The sequence below is a fragment of the Indicator indicator genome, chromosome 4 (assembly GCF_027791375.1).
Source record: "Indicator indicator isolate 239-I01 chromosome 4, UM_Iind_1.1, whole genome shotgun sequence".
Lineage (NCBI taxonomy): Eukaryota > Metazoa > Chordata > Aves > Piciformes > Indicatoridae > Indicator > Indicator indicator.
In genome coordinates, this window is record NC_072013.1 from 18504741 (window position 1) to 18523897 (window position 19157).

The 19157-nt window shown below is 36.7% G+C and overlaps 1 protein-coding gene across 1 annotated transcript in view; it reads right to left on the reverse strand.

Moving 5' to 3' along the window:
• TRIP11 (thyroid hormone receptor interactor 11) overlaps window positions 1–14163 on the reverse strand; it is a 30574-nt gene extending 16411 nt beyond the window's left edge. The window contains exons 1-10 of the mRNA XM_054400020.1: window positions 14025–14163; window positions 11661–11737; window positions 10530–10640; window positions 9660–9935; window positions 8835–8903; window positions 8037–8202; window positions 6029–6394; window positions 5323–5363; window positions 4159–4365; window positions 82–3111 (exon numbers count right to left, since the gene is read on the reverse strand). Coding sequence (XP_054255995.1) covers window positions 82–3111; window positions 4159–4365; window positions 5323–5363; window positions 6029–6394; window positions 8037–8202; window positions 8835–8903; window positions 9660–9935; window positions 10530–10640; window positions 11661–11737; window positions 14025–14163 — 4482 coding nt within the window. The remainder of the gene's footprint in view (window positions 1–81; window positions 3112–4158; window positions 4366–5322; window positions 5364–6028; window positions 6395–8036; window positions 8203–8834; window positions 8904–9659; window positions 9936–10529; window positions 10641–11660; window positions 11738–14024) is intronic.
• Between the last annotated feature and the right edge of the window lie 4994 nt (window positions 14164–19157).

Here is a 19157-nt window from a genome sequence, read left to right on the forward strand (position 1 = left end):
CACTTAATGGCCACATGTACACAAAAATTCACTGCTATTTTGCTAATTTTAAAAGATATTCATGGATATGAATGCACATACCTGTTCTTTTTCTTTTAACAACTTCTCAAATGCAAGAGCTTTTTCCTTCATTGCATGAGACTCAAACTCTTTCTCTTTCAGCATCATTGAAAACTGCATATTAGTCTCCTGAAGTGCTCGGAATTCTGTTTCTTTTTCCCTACATCTTGCAACTATTTTTTCATTTTCTTCTTTCAGTTTTTGAATATCCATTTCTAAAATCAAAATTCTTTCTTTAAGATTAGTCACAGCTTGCTTCAACAGCTCATTTTCATTTTCTTTGTTGCTAAGATTTTCACTCACAGACAGTAACTGATCACTTTTAGATTTGATTAATATGTCTTTTTCCCTAAGAGACCTCTGTAAGACATCATGTTTTTCTTTGATTTGCCTCATCTCTGATTCAGTCCCTTCTTGTGTCTTTCTTTCAATCTCTGATGCTGTAGCCACAGAATCAGATAACCGTTGATTGTTTTCCTGAAGAGTCCTGATAGTTGAATCTTTTTCTTGCAACTTTTTTTTCAGCTGTTTCAACTCCTTTTGAAGCAGTTTAGACTCATCACTGAGTACTTCAGGAGTAGTGTATTGAATGTCTGAACGCTGTGTAATGGCGGAAGCTGTTGCCACAGATGGTGTTACCAAATCAAGTTTACTCAGGAGAAGATCCTTGGTGTTATGAAGCTGTCCTATGCTGTGCTGAACTTGTGCCAATTCCTGACTGAAACTTTTCAGCTTTTCCTCATTCTGTTCATAACTCTCAATCAAGCCATTATAATCTATTTGCAACTTGGAATTACTGTCACTTTCAACTGAAAACTGTGCTTGAAGCTTGTGCAGCTCATCTTGGAGGTGAGCTGACTCGTGCTGCATGTTCTGAACCGTGGTTATGACTTGCTGCTTCCACTCTTCCATTTTCTTTACTTGCTGTTTTAGCTTATCGCGTTCTTGCAGAAGTTCCTCAAACTGGTTACTGTTAACACTTCCTGAGCCACTGCCAGTCCCTGTACCTGATGTCTGCAAGACAGTCAATAAAGTTTGGCATTTTTGACTTAGAGCATCTATTTCAATATCCTTTTCTCGAATGATACGAGATAAATTCTGAATAGTTTCTCTAGACATGTCCTCACTGCTGTTTTCAGATCTATTAGATAACTTTTGATTCTCCTCTTGCAACCTTACCAAGGCTGCTTCTTTAGCAGCAACCATATCCATGATATTACGATACTCTGTTTTTAACTGACTGTTTTCTCTTGTCTTTTCACTTAGAACTGCTAGTACTTGTTCTCTTTCCATAACGTAAGCTTGCAACTGCTGCTGAAGACAAAGAACATCCTGCCTATAGGAAGCTGAGGAAAATCTAGCATTGAGAGCTTGTATTTCCATTTCCTTCTCTTGAATGATCCGATTAAGTTTGCCAACTTCATCCTTAGACAACTGATCAATTTGCTGACTTAGAGAAACATTCTTTTCATTTAGAAGCTTAATCTCCATCTCCCTTTCTTTGATGCCTTCTACCAGTCTCTCAATTTCAGCTTTAGATAAATCATGTTTTTCATTTCCATTTTCTCCATTAAGTGTCTGAACTTTGGTATCCTGAAAGAGATCAGAAGAATCAGTCTGAATAATCTGTCTCTCTTTGTGCAATTGAGTTTTAATCTGTTCAATTGTTTTCTGCAAATTTTTTATTTCCTCATCTTTCTCCAAAGAAAGTCTTTCATGTGTGACATTCAGTTGCTCACACTGAAATTTAGACTCATCTATTTCCTTCCTTTGTTCCTGCAAAGACTGCTGAAGTTGTGCTGTTGTTTGATTTTGATCTTCTATTGTTTTTTTGTGAACTTCTATTTCTTCTTCAAGATTATTCTTTATCACTTTTAGCTGTGTTACCTCACTTTCAAGTTCAATAATGATATCTAGAGTTTTAGGCTCAACCACAGGTGTAGATCTACTTTGCTGATCCTTAAGGCGTTCAATTTCTTCTTTCAAATGGTTGTTTTCCTCCTTCATGACTGCAAGACTTCTGTCTTTTTCCTCCAAGTTTTGTTTTAAGACATCTTGCTTTACTGAAACTTCCATATATCCCTCGAGTTCCTTCTTTACCTGTAAAGTTTGATTTTTCAATTTTTCAATAAATACCTCCTTTTCCTTTATGAGTTCTGTCAACTGCTTTTGTCCTCCTAAGCTAGTAGTCAACATCTCTTTTGTTTCTTGATGGTCAATTTCCATCTGCTCAATGCTTCTTTTAAGTTCAGAAATCTTAAAGTCTTTCTCTTGATTGAGTTTAACCAGGCGCTCATGTTCAAGCTGCAATGCAGTGGTGTCCATACTACGTGCATTTGATAATTCCTCAATAGTTTGCTTATACTTTTGTGCTTGTTCCAAAAGCCTCTTTTCTGTCTGGTTCAATTCGCTCTCTAACTGTCTTTTTTCCATTTTCAAAGCCTCCACAACAGCATCTTTTTCCAAGTAAACTTTATTTTTCTCAGAAATGGTATTACTTAACTCCTGTTTTAGTTCTTCAATGTTTGCAATCAGCTTTCCATTTTCTGTTCTGAGATCAGACAGAGATTTCTCAAAGTCATCATTTAGTTGTTTATTTTCTGAAATGTCCTTCTGTAGTTTTTCAATTTCTACTTCTTTTTCTTTCAGAATCACATCTTGGCAAATGTAGTTAGATTCCTGACTACTTTTCTCTGTTAGCTTGCTCAAGGATACAGAAAGTTCCTCTTCTCTTTCTTTTAGTCTCTGCTGTAATTCTCCAATTTCTTTTTTATTATGCAAATTACAGTCCTGGGCTTTCCTTAATTGTTCCTGAAGATCTTTAATATTATCTTGAAGTTGCTGCTTACTTATATGCAAATCATTAAGGGCATATGAACACTGGCTTAGTTTTTCTTTCTGACTATCTAACTCCTTAATAGTTTCCATCTTCTTGCTTTCCAGTTCTGATACTTTCTTTCTTTCAGCATCTATGTCAAGTTTCAGCTGTTTGATGATACTATCAGTTTCTGTGTGCTGTTTTGACAGCTGCTCTTTCAGTGCAATCATATGCTGAGATAAACACAAATAAGAATTAATTAGGAGGATGAGCCAAGTGATGCATTTCGTTAATTTTTATAATCTCAACAACAACAACAAAAAATAGAGAGGAAGCATAAATGCTTCCTAGTTGCCAGTTTAAGTTGGTAAGTAGTATCAACTAATGAACGCTAAAGTAATTAAAACCAAGTATCAAGTAGGGATAGATAACATTTCATTAAAACAAAGAACACCATCTCCCTCAAAAGAACCCTACCTACCTTAATCAAGAAACAAAAAGAGAACTACTTAAGAAAAAGAACTGTCAGAATTTGTCAAGGTAGTTGGAATGGGTAGGAAGCAAATACCCACTACTTAGAAACAGAGAGGCACTAATTTTAAAATAACAAATTAGAAGTGAATGCATATCTAGATATTCTATTTCAAATTTCTTCTTTGAGCTTATTGTTAAATACACATGCGAGGATTCATTTAATAGGAAAACATTTTGAATGCTCAATTCCACAAAGTAAACCAGTATTGAGAACACACGGCTTGCAACTACATGTTTACAGGTCAAATACATCAGAAGGTATCATTCCACTTTGATTACATGTAATCAGTGACCTCTTTTGCTCCACAAATGCTTCTATTGTGAAGAACTTGTAATAAAGTAACTTAATTATTCAACATAATTAAAAATAATGAGAAGGAAAATTTAGAAAACATTCATTTTATGCATACTGTCACAAAATGCTTGTCAAAATATTAGCAGAACAAAACCAATCAAGAGTCTTGCAAGGAAAAATTAAATAGTATTTAACTGGACTTCAGAAAGTAACATCCCATATTAATAGCTCACATGAAGTATTATTTCTTTGTCCGTAACAAGTGAGTTCTTCACACTTAAGAATTTCAAATGGAGAAAGTATCAAGCAACGCTGGTCCCAATACTTTTAAGCTTCAGAGGGTAACACATTTCCTACTATGTTCAAAGATCAACTCAATAGATAAACATGGATGCATACAAATCTAAACATTTATGTTAGCAGTTTAGTAATTAGTTGCAATATTTATTACCTGATTAGCTTCCTGATTCTGCTTGTCTAGTTCTTCCAACTCCACTATCAATGTTTCTCTTTCAGCAATACTTTCACTTAATTCTTGTTCTTTTCTTTGCAAATCTTGTCTTAACTGACTTAATTCTGAATTCTGATCCTCAGTACTTGCAGAAAGAATCTCCTCATTTTTATATTGTGCACTTGTCAATTCCTTCTCAAGTCCCTCCTTAAGTGACAAAAAAAAAGTAATTTAAACATTACTTTTTCTTGCTAAAATTTATAAACTGTTCAGATTCAAAATAGTTTCTTCCCCCCCAACAATTAAAAGCAAAGTATATATTTTTATTTTAGACTCTCTAAGCCTACATAAATATTATCCCAATTACAAATTCTTTGTTGTGAAGTATTTGCCAGTACCGTTCACACATACTCATTTTCTTATCACAAAGCTTAGGAACACAACTTACACTTCTGCACAAACAAACATGGTCTGACATGTAAAGCAATAGCCACCTCTGGCATAACCTATTTTATCTCCAAGAGGTTCCCTAAACATGTAGTAGGCTGCCTGGCAAGACAGGAATTTTCAATCAAGGACACCTCCATAGTATCCTTATGGCGAATGCCTTGAAAACTCTTGAATGCAAAATACCAAAGACACAAGTTGAAAAACTCTACCAGATACAAGGAAAATTAAGCCAAATCTCTCAAGCCTTGTAAAAAACTAAGTCAGTCTTCCCAAAATCTAAAGGTGTGTTCCAGAGAAACTGCATGTTCCACCGCTTAACTTCATCAGTAAGATGGAATTTACTATATGGAAGAACAGAGATATTTTACAACTGCTAATAGTGGAAAAAGTGAAATGGACCAAAGTAGAAGTGAAAAATGACAAATTTCACAGAATGTCATATTAATACTTTTTAAATGTACATTACAGTAATAGGACAGGTGAAATTTACTGGTTTTCAACAGAGTACGCTGTGGAGTTTCACAAGTCAAGGTGTATCATTTCTATTAATTCCATTTGTGCTTACATAATTAATCTACAATTATTTCCTTGATTATGATGTTATCATGTACAAGTGTAAATGCTCCAAAAAATTTATAGTACCAGAACCTGTTTTTTCCATCAGTTACTACTGTTATCAACCTTTCTGTTGGTTTACTTAAGAAATCGCTTTACCTGATTTAAACTTGAAAGTCTTGCTATTTCATTTTCTGCTTCTGTAATAGAAAAACAACCCATAATTTTGCTACTTTCCAAAAAAAAACAACAAAACCAAATCATTCTCCCACCTTGTTCCAACAGAACGCTGCCACTCAAAAGAGACTAGTTTAACAGTATTTTGAGATTATAAAGATCAGGGCTTTAAAGATTCAAATGCACCAATCACCACATGCTGAGCATCATTTTTACAACTGAGGCTACATTAGAAGGACTTATGTACTACAGTGTGTCAGTTATGCGGTATTAAAAGATTTTCCACATAGAGGTATATGTCTTCAATAGATAGTATTTCAGCATTTCTGCAAGGAGAAGATACTAGCAACAGACTGCCTTTACACACAAAAAGCATGCTTGAAGAATTTACCCAGACAACTTCTATCGAGGCTTTTACTTAATTCAAAAGAAAGAAAAACTTATCAAACAGTTCGCAGCCATCATTACCTACTTCATCAGAAATCCCTCCGATAATCAGGCTAGTCCTGATTACGTCTCCTTCTCTGCTTAGCCTTACTCAATGGGCAAAACCCTTTCCTAATTCAGCAACTTTAAAATTCTACATATTCTTATATTCAGATTCTTAAAATAAATTCTGAGCATTAAAAGTGATAAACCTGTGAAGATATACTAAAGATAGAATAAATAATTATGGGCATTATTGCACCTAAGAGTGCTTGCTGTAGTCTGACAACATCTTCCGGTAGTGATGTCTTTGATTGGAGCTTCTTCTCCTGTTCTTTCAGGAGAGCATCTTGCTCTGCAACAGAACTTTGAAGCATACTAAAGTCGGATTTAAGATTTTCATACTCTTGAGTTATTTGAATTTTTTCTGCCTTTGCCAGCTCTTGCTCTTTCAACAGAGTTTTGTTTTCTTCTTTGGCAGAAAACAATTTGTGATTTAATTTTCTTATTTCATCCTCTAGGTCCTTTACAACCTGCAACTCATCTAATTTGCCTCCTTCAAAACTCTGAGCACTTTTTTGTTGTTCGCTAATTTTAGAGTTATCCATGGCATCAGTGCTCACACCACCTAGAAAGCAAAAAAAAAAAAAAAATTAACCAAAGCCAGCACTGAAGACCTTCTGCTTGAAAGTCTCTTTTTTCATCTCCTCTCCCAGCAGATGGATACAGTCTAAGCCATGATCACCCTCAACAGAAAGCTTATTTAAATAGAACGAACATTTGAAGCAGTGCTATAAATACATGACTGGTTTGAAAAGCAGTTTTTCCAATAATTACACATCCCTGGCTCAACATAATTTTAAACCGTAAGTGTTGCAAGGCATACATGTTTATAGTTTAATTAAAATATACTTGAACTCAACCTGTATTGGTAGGGAGATGACAGAATCTATCAGCATTTAGAATGCCTCAATTTTCTAAGAATAATTTGTCCAATGCCATCTAATCCAGCCCAGTGTAAAATCTTTGATTATAATTTCACTAACTGAATTCCAAAGATTTGCTGAACAGTTATTATAGGCAACAATTTGCTGCAAAGCAGTACGTTATTTGCTAAATTATGCACAAAATTTTTCACCTGAAGATCTCATTTTGTAGGACTGATGTTTTTCCAAATCCACCACACTACCACAGCATTCAGAGTTCTGTACAATCATCACAGTGTAACTTCCAGAGTATAAAAAGTTGTAATCAAAAATGTACAAAGTTAAATGAAAGCACGCTGCTTATGAATTTATTTCAGTGTAAGCTCTAACACTTCCCTCTGTCCCAGTCTGTATCATGTTGTCAAACAGAACCAAAAATAATATAAAATACTCTAATACTTCAAAAGCTGTAGGCAGTATTTATTTTACAGATCACTTCTAATGCAAAATAGAATGGGATTCCTGCCTTTGACCACATTAAAATAATCTTGCTGTACATGCAGCATAGATGCATGCTATATACATATAGCACACAGTAAAAGACAAATTATGTCTTACGAGCTCTGTGATTTTAAGAAATAATCTTCCTATCAGTACTGTCTTAGAAGAGGTTGCAAACATACCTCCCTTCTTTCCAAGAATAAAATGTACCTCTCTTTCCAAAAGGAGACTATGCACTCCTCACAAGTCTGACTTTTAACAGATTTAAGAGGTTTACAGGCAAATCATATGTATTTTTGCAAAGAAGCCCCTAAAGGAAACTTAACTGGTAGGATGATTTTTATGGAATACGAAATATAAGACAATGGAAATCTCCTTGTGAGAACTACTAAAGCTTCTCCTACAATCTAGTCACATCACAGGTTATGGAGTAGTCCTTGATGGCAGTCTGTGAGCTTTTATCAAGCAACACAACTGGCATGTAGTACTTCTCACCAAATTTATTTTTGTACTGAGATCCTGTCCCCACCTATATTCAGTGCAAGTTAAAAAAAAAACCCAAACCACAATAGGTGTTAAGAATTTAGAGAGCAATATTCGATATATATAGAGAGTGACCCTCTAGACTGGTATGTCAGAAGATGAAATGCTATCATTCCAGTTTTCAAGCCAACTAAAGGCAATATAAGATAACAGGACGTATGTGCATCTTAAAGCTGAACTAAAGTTAAAACTGAGATTCCCAAACATCGTGTATTTGATAACTATTATGATGTTACATATTTGATGCTTTAACACAAATTCACTGTACATTAAATAAAGAAAGCATGTGGTAATAAAGACCTTGCTGTAACTGATTCTCAAGTTCTTCAATTCGCTCTTCATATTCACTCAGCTCTTCTCGGTGTCGACGACTAATCTCTACTAGCTTTTGTCTGTGTGCATCCTGCAGTACTGAAAGTTCATGTTGATGTTCATCTATTTCTTGACTTAAATTCTGTTTGAGCTCCTAAAAATATTAGAGAAGGAGAACGATAAAATACAGAACAGAATCTTAGGAAAAAAAATTAACAAAAGAAAGAAAAAGCTTTCCCTAGTAAATGAAAGGATTGATTACAGGATTTCTCCCAAGCGAGGTCAAGGTTCTTGTTGTTTTGGGCTTTTCTAAACACGTTAAGACAATCCTTTTAAAATATATCTGCACAAAATCAAGTATTAAACCAATGTAGGGAGATACTAGGACATCTCTCTCATAACTTTCAAGGATGACATCCAAAACAGTATTTTGTGTCCTCAATGAAAAACCACGTTTCTGAGAAGAAATTACTTTGTGTCTCTAAGATTCAGTCTCATAAGTCATCAATATCATCTGAAAGTAACTTGCCCTTATAAATACTGATTTTTTTTAAGCTTACATATTATATTCATCCCACTATATAAATACCCTTTCTATGAATAACTGTTGGCTGTATAGCTGACTGAAATATTGCTGTGCTATTACAAGCTCACATGCGTTTGAACAGAGAAGATACAATTGCTAGAGTTGTATTTTAACTACATTTACAAGTCACGTGGCCATACGCAAAACTAACAAGAATAAAAGTATAAAGGAAGAATAGTGTATCAAAATTGTCATCTTACCTTAACAATATTTTGCAGTTTGCATATTTCACTTTGTTCAGCATCATTTGTCCTTTGTGCTTTGGAAGACTGAGAAAAGAAAAATCACACATCCATGTGAAAACTGTGATAAATACGGTTATTTTTAATGTGTTTCCTCCATTCAAAAGTAGGAAACAAAGCTAAGGTGAAGCAAAATTTAAACCTATGGTAATATTGGTATATTTTAAAAAGAGCATTTTAATGGAAACATTTTAAATTTCCATTAAAAAACAGTTATTATTACAGGCAAACACATAAAGGTTTGGGGTGGTGGGTGTTACTGCATCTAATAAGACAACAGGGCTGCTTAACTGAGTATTTCCACAAGGGAAAACTGTACCTCTGAAATCAGGCTACAAACGATGACTGACATCAACAACAGCTTGAAAGATCCCTTGTCTCAGCAGATCATGAATTACAACTGATACATCAAGGACTGAGAGAAGAGTAAGTAAAAGCAGTATGCAAGTATCCAGCTATCACTTTGAATAGTATGATTCTGTCAGTAAATAGTCAATAGCAGAGCCAGGAAGAAGTTTCTGAAATCCTCTTTCTAACTTGACAAATCATGCATAAAATCATCAAGAAAAAATATTTGGAAGTTAGTCATTGAATATGCCCCTAGTCATATGACAGCAAGAAAATTACTAAAAGATCATTTGGTTTCAGCTTTTCCATCAAACCATGTCACTTCTAGAAACTGTACAGTGTGACTTTCAAAACACCCACTTTAAAACACTAAATGCAATGAAAACACTAATGTGGAGGAGAGAGGGGAAGGTAAAATAAAGGGAAACCACTCACTAGTGCAACATGCTTCCAGTGGTCAACTTCAGATTCAAGTGTAGAAACTTTATTGGATAACCTGTTTATTTCTTGTTGTGACCATATTATATCTCCAAAATCCATGTCATCTCCTTCAAAACCTGATGAACGTCTGACCACAGGAACATAGGAAGCTGAAGCAGTATCTGGTGGCAAAACATCAGTTCCTAACTGTGCTGACTGAGCAGCTGTCTGTACTTTCTGCAGTTGCTCCTGTAGAGCATTCTGTCTGGCTTTTAGATGGCTGATCTCCACCTGAACATACAGAGTAAAATGCATTATTTGAGTAAGAGAACATCAAAATAGACCCTACTTTATCTCTTGTGGCCTTACAAAATGTGAACCAGCCATACAACTCCGCCCCCCCCAGCACAAAATACTTCCCTTTCACTAAAAAGGAAAAACCCCACACTCTCCTAAGGTAGAAAAGCAGTCTTAACTCATATTTTACAGACTATGCAAATTTTACAAATATGCAATGATGCACATCAAAAGTTTTAATCAGAAATTTTGGCTTCCTTAAAGATAACTGAATTAGAAATGCAGAGCAGTTAAACATCCTTTCTCACAGTGATTCCAGAAACAACAAAAACACTGATATATATCTCAACCATCTGCTGCCAGCTCTGTTTATATCACATGATTCTATGAAATATGTCTTAGGATCTCAGTATCTACATTAATAAACCAAGAAACCTAAACTGGATAATACTTACACTGGATTAGCACAGAAACTATAAGAAAGAGATTAAACACCATAATACAGGTGGTGAGACACTGGAACAGGTTGTCCAGGGAGGTGGTAGAAGCCCCATCCCTGCAAGTTTTTAAGGCCAGGCTGCACCTTACCTCTTTCTGCTGAAGCTGATTTCGGTACTCTACAGACAACTGCTTTATTTGAAGCTCCGCTGCTTCATGCTTTTCTTCTAAATCACTACAAACTTTTTTCAGTCTCTCGTTCTAGCAAAAATGAAAAATTAATGTTGGTAAATTCATAATAGTTTTTATAGAATTAGTAAAGTTTGTCTGCTGAACAGTAAAGAAATCAACTAAACTGTACCGATTTCTCATGTTACTTCACTAAAACACACAGTGATAGTAACTTCCAAGTGTGAGCCTGAAGTTAGGTTCACATCCAAGCTTTTCATTTTCATATGGTATGGACTCAGCTCACTTTCAGAAATAGGTTTGCAGTGACCAGAGGTAAGTGGCAAGAACAAAAAATCAGAGCTGAATTACACCTTAGCATGATCCACAGGTGGGATTTAAGAACAGCCAGCGAGCACAAATTGGAGCTAATATCCATACAGTCCAGTATTCTGACACTGGCCTGTAGCACATAGCAAGAGTATAGAAAAACAACAAGCAGGAACAGTTACTTCCCCAGGAATATCTTAACTGTCTTAACTATCTTTACTTCTCAGTGCTCTTGAGGGCTGCAGACATACATAAAAGCTGCATGTTTACAGCCATAAATTCACAAGACCAAGTCCTTTGTATACAAAGTCATCTTCTACAAGGCGACACGGGATTTGTAAGGAATTTTGGAAGAGCATGAGCATCTGTAGCTGTGTTAAAATGACCATACAGTAGAGCAACACAGACAGACCTGCATCAAGGAACATAAACACTTTATACTGAAGATAAAATTTATTAAACTTAGAAGATTTTTGCATTTGCAAGCTTTTCAGAGGTAAGTCTATTACTTCAGTCCAAGTCCACATAATAGGTATGCACTGCTACAGAATGCAGAAATTAGCAAAAGATGAAAACTTAAACCACATGCACTCCAATCAACAAATGTGCCCCTTCACTGTGATGGTAGTTTGTCATCAAAAAAAGAGCCACATTCTAACACCACTGTCCCCCTTGTTTCTAGATTTACCCAAGGACAAGCAACTTCAGGGCCATATTTCACCTTCACAAGAAACAAATGTTATTTATTGCTTTTACTCGCAGTCATGTTCCAAAATTTCTTACTTCAAATTTTTGTGCTGCATTAATACTTTCTACTTCTCTCAGTCTAGAATTGGACACATGGAGTTCTGTGGCTGCATCTGAAAGAAAGGGAAAAGTTTCATTTTTATTAAAAGTACTATTAACCAGTTAAGTAGACATCAGTTAAGACCACAGTTACATGAATGTAAGTATCTTACTTTAGACTGCTTCAATGTTCATTCCTGAGCAAATACAAAAAGCTGCTTGTCTCAAAACCCTGTTAGAAGCGTTTATCAGACTAGAGAGTCTTTCTGAACCTGTTAGTACTCTCTTGTCTAGGCTTTAATCAGACCACAAAAGTAACAGAAAAATAAGGATTTAATCTTTAAAATAAAGGAAATTACTTTTTTAAACTTGATTATGTTACTGCATCTGTATTTAATTTAAAACTTTGCCCATGACATGACAGTTGTGCATTTCTCACTAATCTCATGTGACGTTTCAAAACAAGAATTACTTCCATACAATGCACAGTGACTAAGTTTTTCTCAAAAAATCCAAACTCCACAAAATAATCCAAACAAAACACAAACCCTGCCCCACATAAAGACACAAACCCCCCCATCAGACTCGCTTTCATTCACAAAGGTGGCACTATTGACCATACCAGTTTATTTAACACGAAAAGCAGGTAATTCTATCCCTGGATACTCTTCCTTCAACAATAAACGTTCCTTAAACAGGCTATCTTTACTTCTCCCATGTCCATATTAAAAAATGGAAATACTAATTTTTATTAATAATGAGAAATTCTTAACTGCCTATAAAGCAACCCTGACAGTCTTTCAAAATTCGAAATAATCACAATTATCAAGTAAATACTCTATTTCATCATTTCCTATGTGCTGTTTACAACTGATGCACACAGCTCAAGGGCTGCAGAGGCAACTACTGACTCATGGAAACTGCTAAATTGAAGGTGTTAAAGTCTGTAATTAAAAACATCTTCTTCAGGTCAGATAGCAAAGCAGTGAATGTAAGGGAAAATATTAAAAATTAGGAAGCATTATGAAATTAAAAAAATAATTTTAATAACTGCTTGAAAAGCATTCTTTAGACCACATCTTATTCAAAGATCTTAGTACTTGGATGCCACTAGATTTTTAAACCCTCAAGGCTAGTAACCCATAAAAACATACTCTGAACTTTTTAGGAAACAGAAGCTGTTCACAGCAGTATCTAACAATCAAGTAAAGCTGGAAGGAACTATTGAACATCAGCACACCTCTCTTACACAAACTAAATCACAAATGTGTGAAGCGAAATCTCAGTTTATCTTTTAAAAAGGCAAAACAAATGCACTAAATGACTACACAGTTTACAGCACAAAATAAGTTTCCAAACTAAATTAATACGGATTTTGGAATTTAAAACAATTCTAAACCCGTCTTACAGAAAAATAAAAAAGGTAACTTTGCAGTTATCAGAATAAATTTTCTCTCTTCAATTTTGCAAAATCCCCATCCATACATGAGACCAGCAGTATCAGCTTGCTAACAAGATTTATACAAGACTTTCACAATACTTCATAATTGTGAAGTTGCAAAGTAGAATTGTTTAATTTCGTATTTAAGATGAGCATTCAGAAATCTGTTCTATGCAGTCGCTATTCTTACCACTCTTTTGTGAAAGCTCTTTGAGAAAGCTCATGAGTATTTTACTCAGCTTTTGTTTCAAGTATAAATCATCCTAGTTTCTAATCCTTTTGAAACAAGGACCTTGTTCTCCTACTTGTCGGTAGCAGAATGGTAGAACTCTACTTGTTTCCCTGTGCCCCACTGAAATATAAATATCAAAACCATCAGAAACACTGGACCTTTGCCTGTGCGACACGTCAGACTTAGATCACACCACTGGCAAAAACCCCTCAGTACTACTATTACTCTGCGGTTTAATGAAACTATTCTAAAAGCAGCTAATCGAAGAGCGTTTTAGATAAACTAAGCAAACAGAACAGGAGTGTGGTTTGTCTGTTTTCATTACTGATGAACACACTTCACTCAATTCAGAACCTTTCTAGAACAGATTTACATCTGCTATTATAGCCTGGGAATATGCTTGTTTATTCTCCGGATCCTGAGGTCACAGGAAACAAAAAGAAACCACGAAATTAAAGCCGGAAAAGCCAATAGCTCTCCCGAAAGGCACCAAGCCGCGGTTTAGCAGTATCGCTCCACGTTTTCGCGGCCGGCCAGCAGGTACAGGCCGCACAGGCAGCAGAAGGAAGGGGGCTCCGTCACGAAACCAGGGTTATCCTAGTAGGCACGCACTGCACAGACAGGCCGGCAAGCATCCTCCGCCCCTCTCGGCCCCGGCCAACCGGTCCGGCACCTCAGCCTCACTTACCGCCCACTTCCTCGGCGCCCTCCAGCAGGATGTCCTTAGTGAAGCTGGAGATCTGCCCAGTGAGCGATGACAGGCTGCCTCCCACCTGCCCCAACGACTGACCTAGCCCCGAGCCCAGCCCGCCCAACCACGACGCCATCGTCGCCGCTCAGAGGGCTCCGGGCCTCACTCAGCCCCGCACCGGACGGCCTTCACAGCTGGATCCCGCAGGAGAAGGGGCGGCCTTCTCCTCTCTTTTCCCCGTTAGAGAGGGTCAGGAATCCTGCTGCGGGCTCAGCAAAGCGGTCTCGGCGACCCCTCCGCCACGCACATTCCCCCGGCACAGCACGGCACGGCCCAGCTCAGCGGCTCCTCCCGACGCCTCCAGCCTCTGCCACCTCGACGGTGGCCATGACACCAGCTCCCGAAACACCATCGAGAGTGGCCGCTACCGGCTAGAACGTCTCCCAGGTTGCTCTGACGTGAACGCGGCAGCGGAGGATGACGGGATAGTGGTGGAGCCACCGGGGATTGGCAGTGCCGGCCAGCTGATATCGGCTACCGGTGCCTGTCGTGAGGGCGGCGTGGCCCACGGAAGACGAGGCGGTGTCCGTGTGCGCTGCCCGGCTACTCTTGGGGATGCGTCGCTTTAAAATACTTTTTTAGAGGAATAAAAACAAGCCTGTGGTCCATAGCCGAGTTCGAGCCCCTGCCCCTGGGCCCTCTCTGTCAGCTGGCGCGGCCGGCCTGTCTCGTCGCGTGTGAAAATAAACAATCGAATCCACCTTACGCTGTGCAGAAGTGCAGCTGGGCGAGCCCAAAAGCGGCACTGAAGCTGTAGCGGTCAGAAGGGGTAGGTGAAGCCAGCCGCGAGTCGGGTCGGGTACGCCACGGCCGCGTCAGCCAAGCGCAGACCTGGGCGAGTAGCGCCTGTGACTAACATGAATCCAACCCTTGCTACGTAACACAGAAGCTCGGGGCATGTGTCATTAATAAATTGCAGTAGCCGATAGGCACGTTTGATCTTGGAATATGTTTTTACACAAAATACTCACTTTCCTAAGACACTACCCCCCTTCTACTTTGGATGCAGGTCTTTGGATCATTCTGGTTCATTTTATTACACCACGTAATGCAGAAAGTCAAGAAAACGAGAACTGCACAGGCTTTCCTGCCCCCAATACCCCTTCTGCCCCCCCAAACAAAAACCAAACATAAAAAACCCCACTACCCAAAACCAACCACAAAAAAACAGCACTACACACCAGCTAAAAAAATAGGTTGAGTGACTTTCATCTATTGTCAATAAGGTACACAGAAATCATCGAGTCTATACTGTAGACAGAGTAAGCTATAAAAACAGCTCATGGCATCGTAACACCCATGTGTATTCTGGTAGCAAACCAGGAAGCAGTAGCTTATTTTAAAAATAGCATGCGATTTTTAAAGATGTAAGTACAATCAGCACCAACTTTCTTCCGAACAGGAGCATTTGCTCAGACATTTTAGAATATCAGAGTAAAAAAAAAAAAAAAAAAAAAAAAAAAAATACCAGTATGAGCAACAGAAAATTATCTTACCACTACTGTATATACACATCTGGTGCAAAGCCCATGGACATCAAAGATGATGTTTTCATGTGTGATGATTCTGTGCCCAATCCACATATGAAGGACAGCACATATGCCATTACTTGGGTGAAGAGAGAAACACTGGAAGCTGTAGCCATATTTATTTTAAAAAGTGGTATCAAATACAGCCATATATATTTGTGCCTATTTGGAGAGCATTTTCAAAATATCAAACAGCAGTGCTACTTTCCAGTGAAAACAATGACAAAACATTTCAACTTTTTTTAAAATCTTTTCAGTGTTATATGCTTTATATATACAAAATAGAGACAAAAAATGTAGAGTAATTCAGAACCAAAGACATACTGAAAGCAGAATCTCAGGATGAAAAAAATCTATTACTGAAAATTATTTCTAAAATACACAACTATTAGGCAAGAGATGAAAAAGAATTCCTTTACAAAATCCTAACTCTACACTGTACTGTACACATTAGGCTTCATGTAGCAAAAAATAGAATTTCATCAGCAAAAAATAAAATTTCATCAGCAGTTTCATGCTTTAAAAGACAAGGTTTTTCTCCTCTTTTTGTTCAGTGGCATTTAAATACTACATCACTCCTTTCTGTTCAAACCCTTTTACAAATTTCCCCTCCTCAATTCACACAGTGGCCATACCCGAAAGGGAGGGGAGGGAAACGTTTAAAAAAGAAAAAAAACAAAACCAAAACCAACAACAAAACAAACAAGAACTCCATAAAACCAAACCAACCAAACAAAACATCACCTCAGTGTAACAAGTATTTGGTTTTCTTAAAAAAGTAAAAACATTATTTGATAAAAACAGTTGAAACATCTCCTGTATTTTAACATTCTGAAGAACCATAATTGGGGAAGGAGAGGACTATGGCAGGTAAAATACTAAAGCATTCCCTCCATGTCTGAAATGCAAAGAAAGACTAGACACCAGATGAAACTAGTAAATGCCTTAAGAGCACAGTTCAGCCACGTTGAGAAGGGTTTATCACTGAAAGAATGCACACCATAAAAATGAGATCAGCTTTTTATTGACAGCTTCTTGGCAAGTCTGCACATTCTGAACTTTAGGCCTGGGTTATAAAAATAGGTATCTTCAGCAATTAGTCTTTTCCTTTGGTGCAATTAACACATGTAGCTAGAATTGCTACCTCTTACTGCCTGACTAGGCAGATATGCTTACTTCATTAACGTGACATTCCTCTGAAAATTTAATTAGCATTTGTAGAGTGACAGTGTCTCTTACGTAGAAAGGAATATGGTTAGCCCTGTGGTGACTGACACAGATGTGCTTTTCAGGCACTGTTACTTTATGTTCCTTAAATACTAAAACACTTGGGTGATGAACTTGCAGTGACATGAAAGTTCAAATGCAAAACTCCATGCTTTTGTAATTATAAAAATACGTAATCACATGGATCACACTTAATCACATTTTTTTCCCAAATCTAGGGCTGCTATATATTACAGCTATAGAAATAACACATTTTCATTATATTCTTAGAAGATAAATGGTCCAAGCTCCATATACTGGTATCAAATTGACAACCTATATCTATTTACACAAATGAGTCTTACTTCAGAATCAGTTTATGGCACAACAAAAGAAGGTAAATTAAAGCTGCAGATGATTTACCAACACATAAGAAATAATTCAATGCTTTAGAGATTCCTGTTTTCAGTTTCATATAAATTTTAAACTGAAAGCTGAAATTCATATACTTAAAAATATAGCATTTCAAAATGGTGTATGCCCACATGGCCTTTTAAAGCCACTGCTTAGTTATATTAAATTGAGACATTAGATATTAATTGCAATATGCACAACAGGATTATTTTTAAAAGAAAGTTATAAATCAGTTTTTAAAAAGCAGTGCTGTCACATCAAAATCCATAGTCTTACACGTACCAGTGGTTCTGGTGACATTAGTGGAAATTCAGCACAATAACAAGGAAACCAGAATTTAGCCCAATTATGTATAATACAATAATATTCTAAACTATCAAGAAACCACTGCTGTAAACAAATCTTTACTGAGAGGTAAGAGCCCTTTCATGTACAGTGCTACTTGACGCTGAATGTGTAATTCCATCTAGCTACCACTTGTTTCATACTAATTAATTAAATGTAACCACTGTGCAATGGCATAACTAGAGTATTTCTGTAAAGAAATTTGGGGTTATCTTCAAAGGAGTCTTAGAATGCCTGTGCCAACTGTTAATGCATTAAGTGGATTACAGCTTACATACTCTTATCTATGACATACTTAAACACAGTTTATATGTAAACAGAATTTGTATTTCAAGCACCCTTTAGGAAAATGAAACATCTCAACTGTTGCATGGAAGTTGAAAGTCAGGTTTGGTCACCCTGCTGCACATACATTCTGTATATCCAAACACATGTCTTACAACCAATAGCATAAGCTATCTCACATATTTTGCTCCCCAATTTTTCTTAGGATCAGAAACAGCATGATAAAAAAAAAAAAAAAACCTGTAAGGTGCATGAATAAAGGCCATTCCTGAAAAAGATGCAACATTCTGACGGACACTCATAAAAAGCATTTCAGAAAGAACACCCACCCAGACAAATATTCATTCTTTAAAAAAACTACTTGCACAAGGGTCATTTCAGATTGCAGGAATGCACCTTATGTGTGTGGCACTGACTTTATGGCACCTAAAATCCCCTTCCTCCTTAGTGTCAGTTGCAGCTCTTTCATACTGAAAGGCCAGAATAAAAGATTGAGCTTGAAGTAGAAAAAAAATACTCCAGAAGCAGAATTTTTAACCCAAATGATTTGCACTACCTTTTATAGTAAAGACAGTTGTATAACTAGAAAGAGCATAAGAAAACAAAAAACAAAAAAAAACCAAACCAAAACAAAAAACCCCACAAAAACCCAAACAACTAACAAACAAAGAAGCAACAAACCAAAGGCACCAAGTTATCTGCCAAAAAGAGATTAGACCAGTGAAAAAATTCTACCTTAAACACAGATCTGAAAATTTTACTATTGGAACTGAAAGTAAAATCAGAAAGTATTAGAATGCCATAAGTCAACAACACACTGAAGAATTTTCTCTTGAATTGCTAATTTTTCGCTTTTGGGTATTTCTTATGGAGAATAGGTCATTTTAAAAGTGGACAGCAAGATGGGAAAATTGACCTAAGTCATTCAGAATAAACAACCAGCAAAAAAAATATTTAAGATAGAATTAAATTCTGTTGGGTTTTTTCCCCCATTTTAAGTGATTTCTTATAAAGAACTTAGTCATTTATAATCACAAGTTATTACTTGTGTCTATTTTTTCCATTAGTACTGAAGAAAAATCAGCTGGGTTTGGTATCTTCTCTATTTTCCACAGAATTCTTCAAAACAATTTAAGCTTGTTTTTTAAATGCAAGTTACAGCTGCTATACTTGTCTAACTTTGTTCAAGAGAGAAGTTGAAGTAATTTTAATACAGCTACTCTTGTGAAGGTGTTCTGTGGTAGGAGTGCTACAGTTTTCTAGATTAGTGCAATCTTTTTGCATTTGCAGA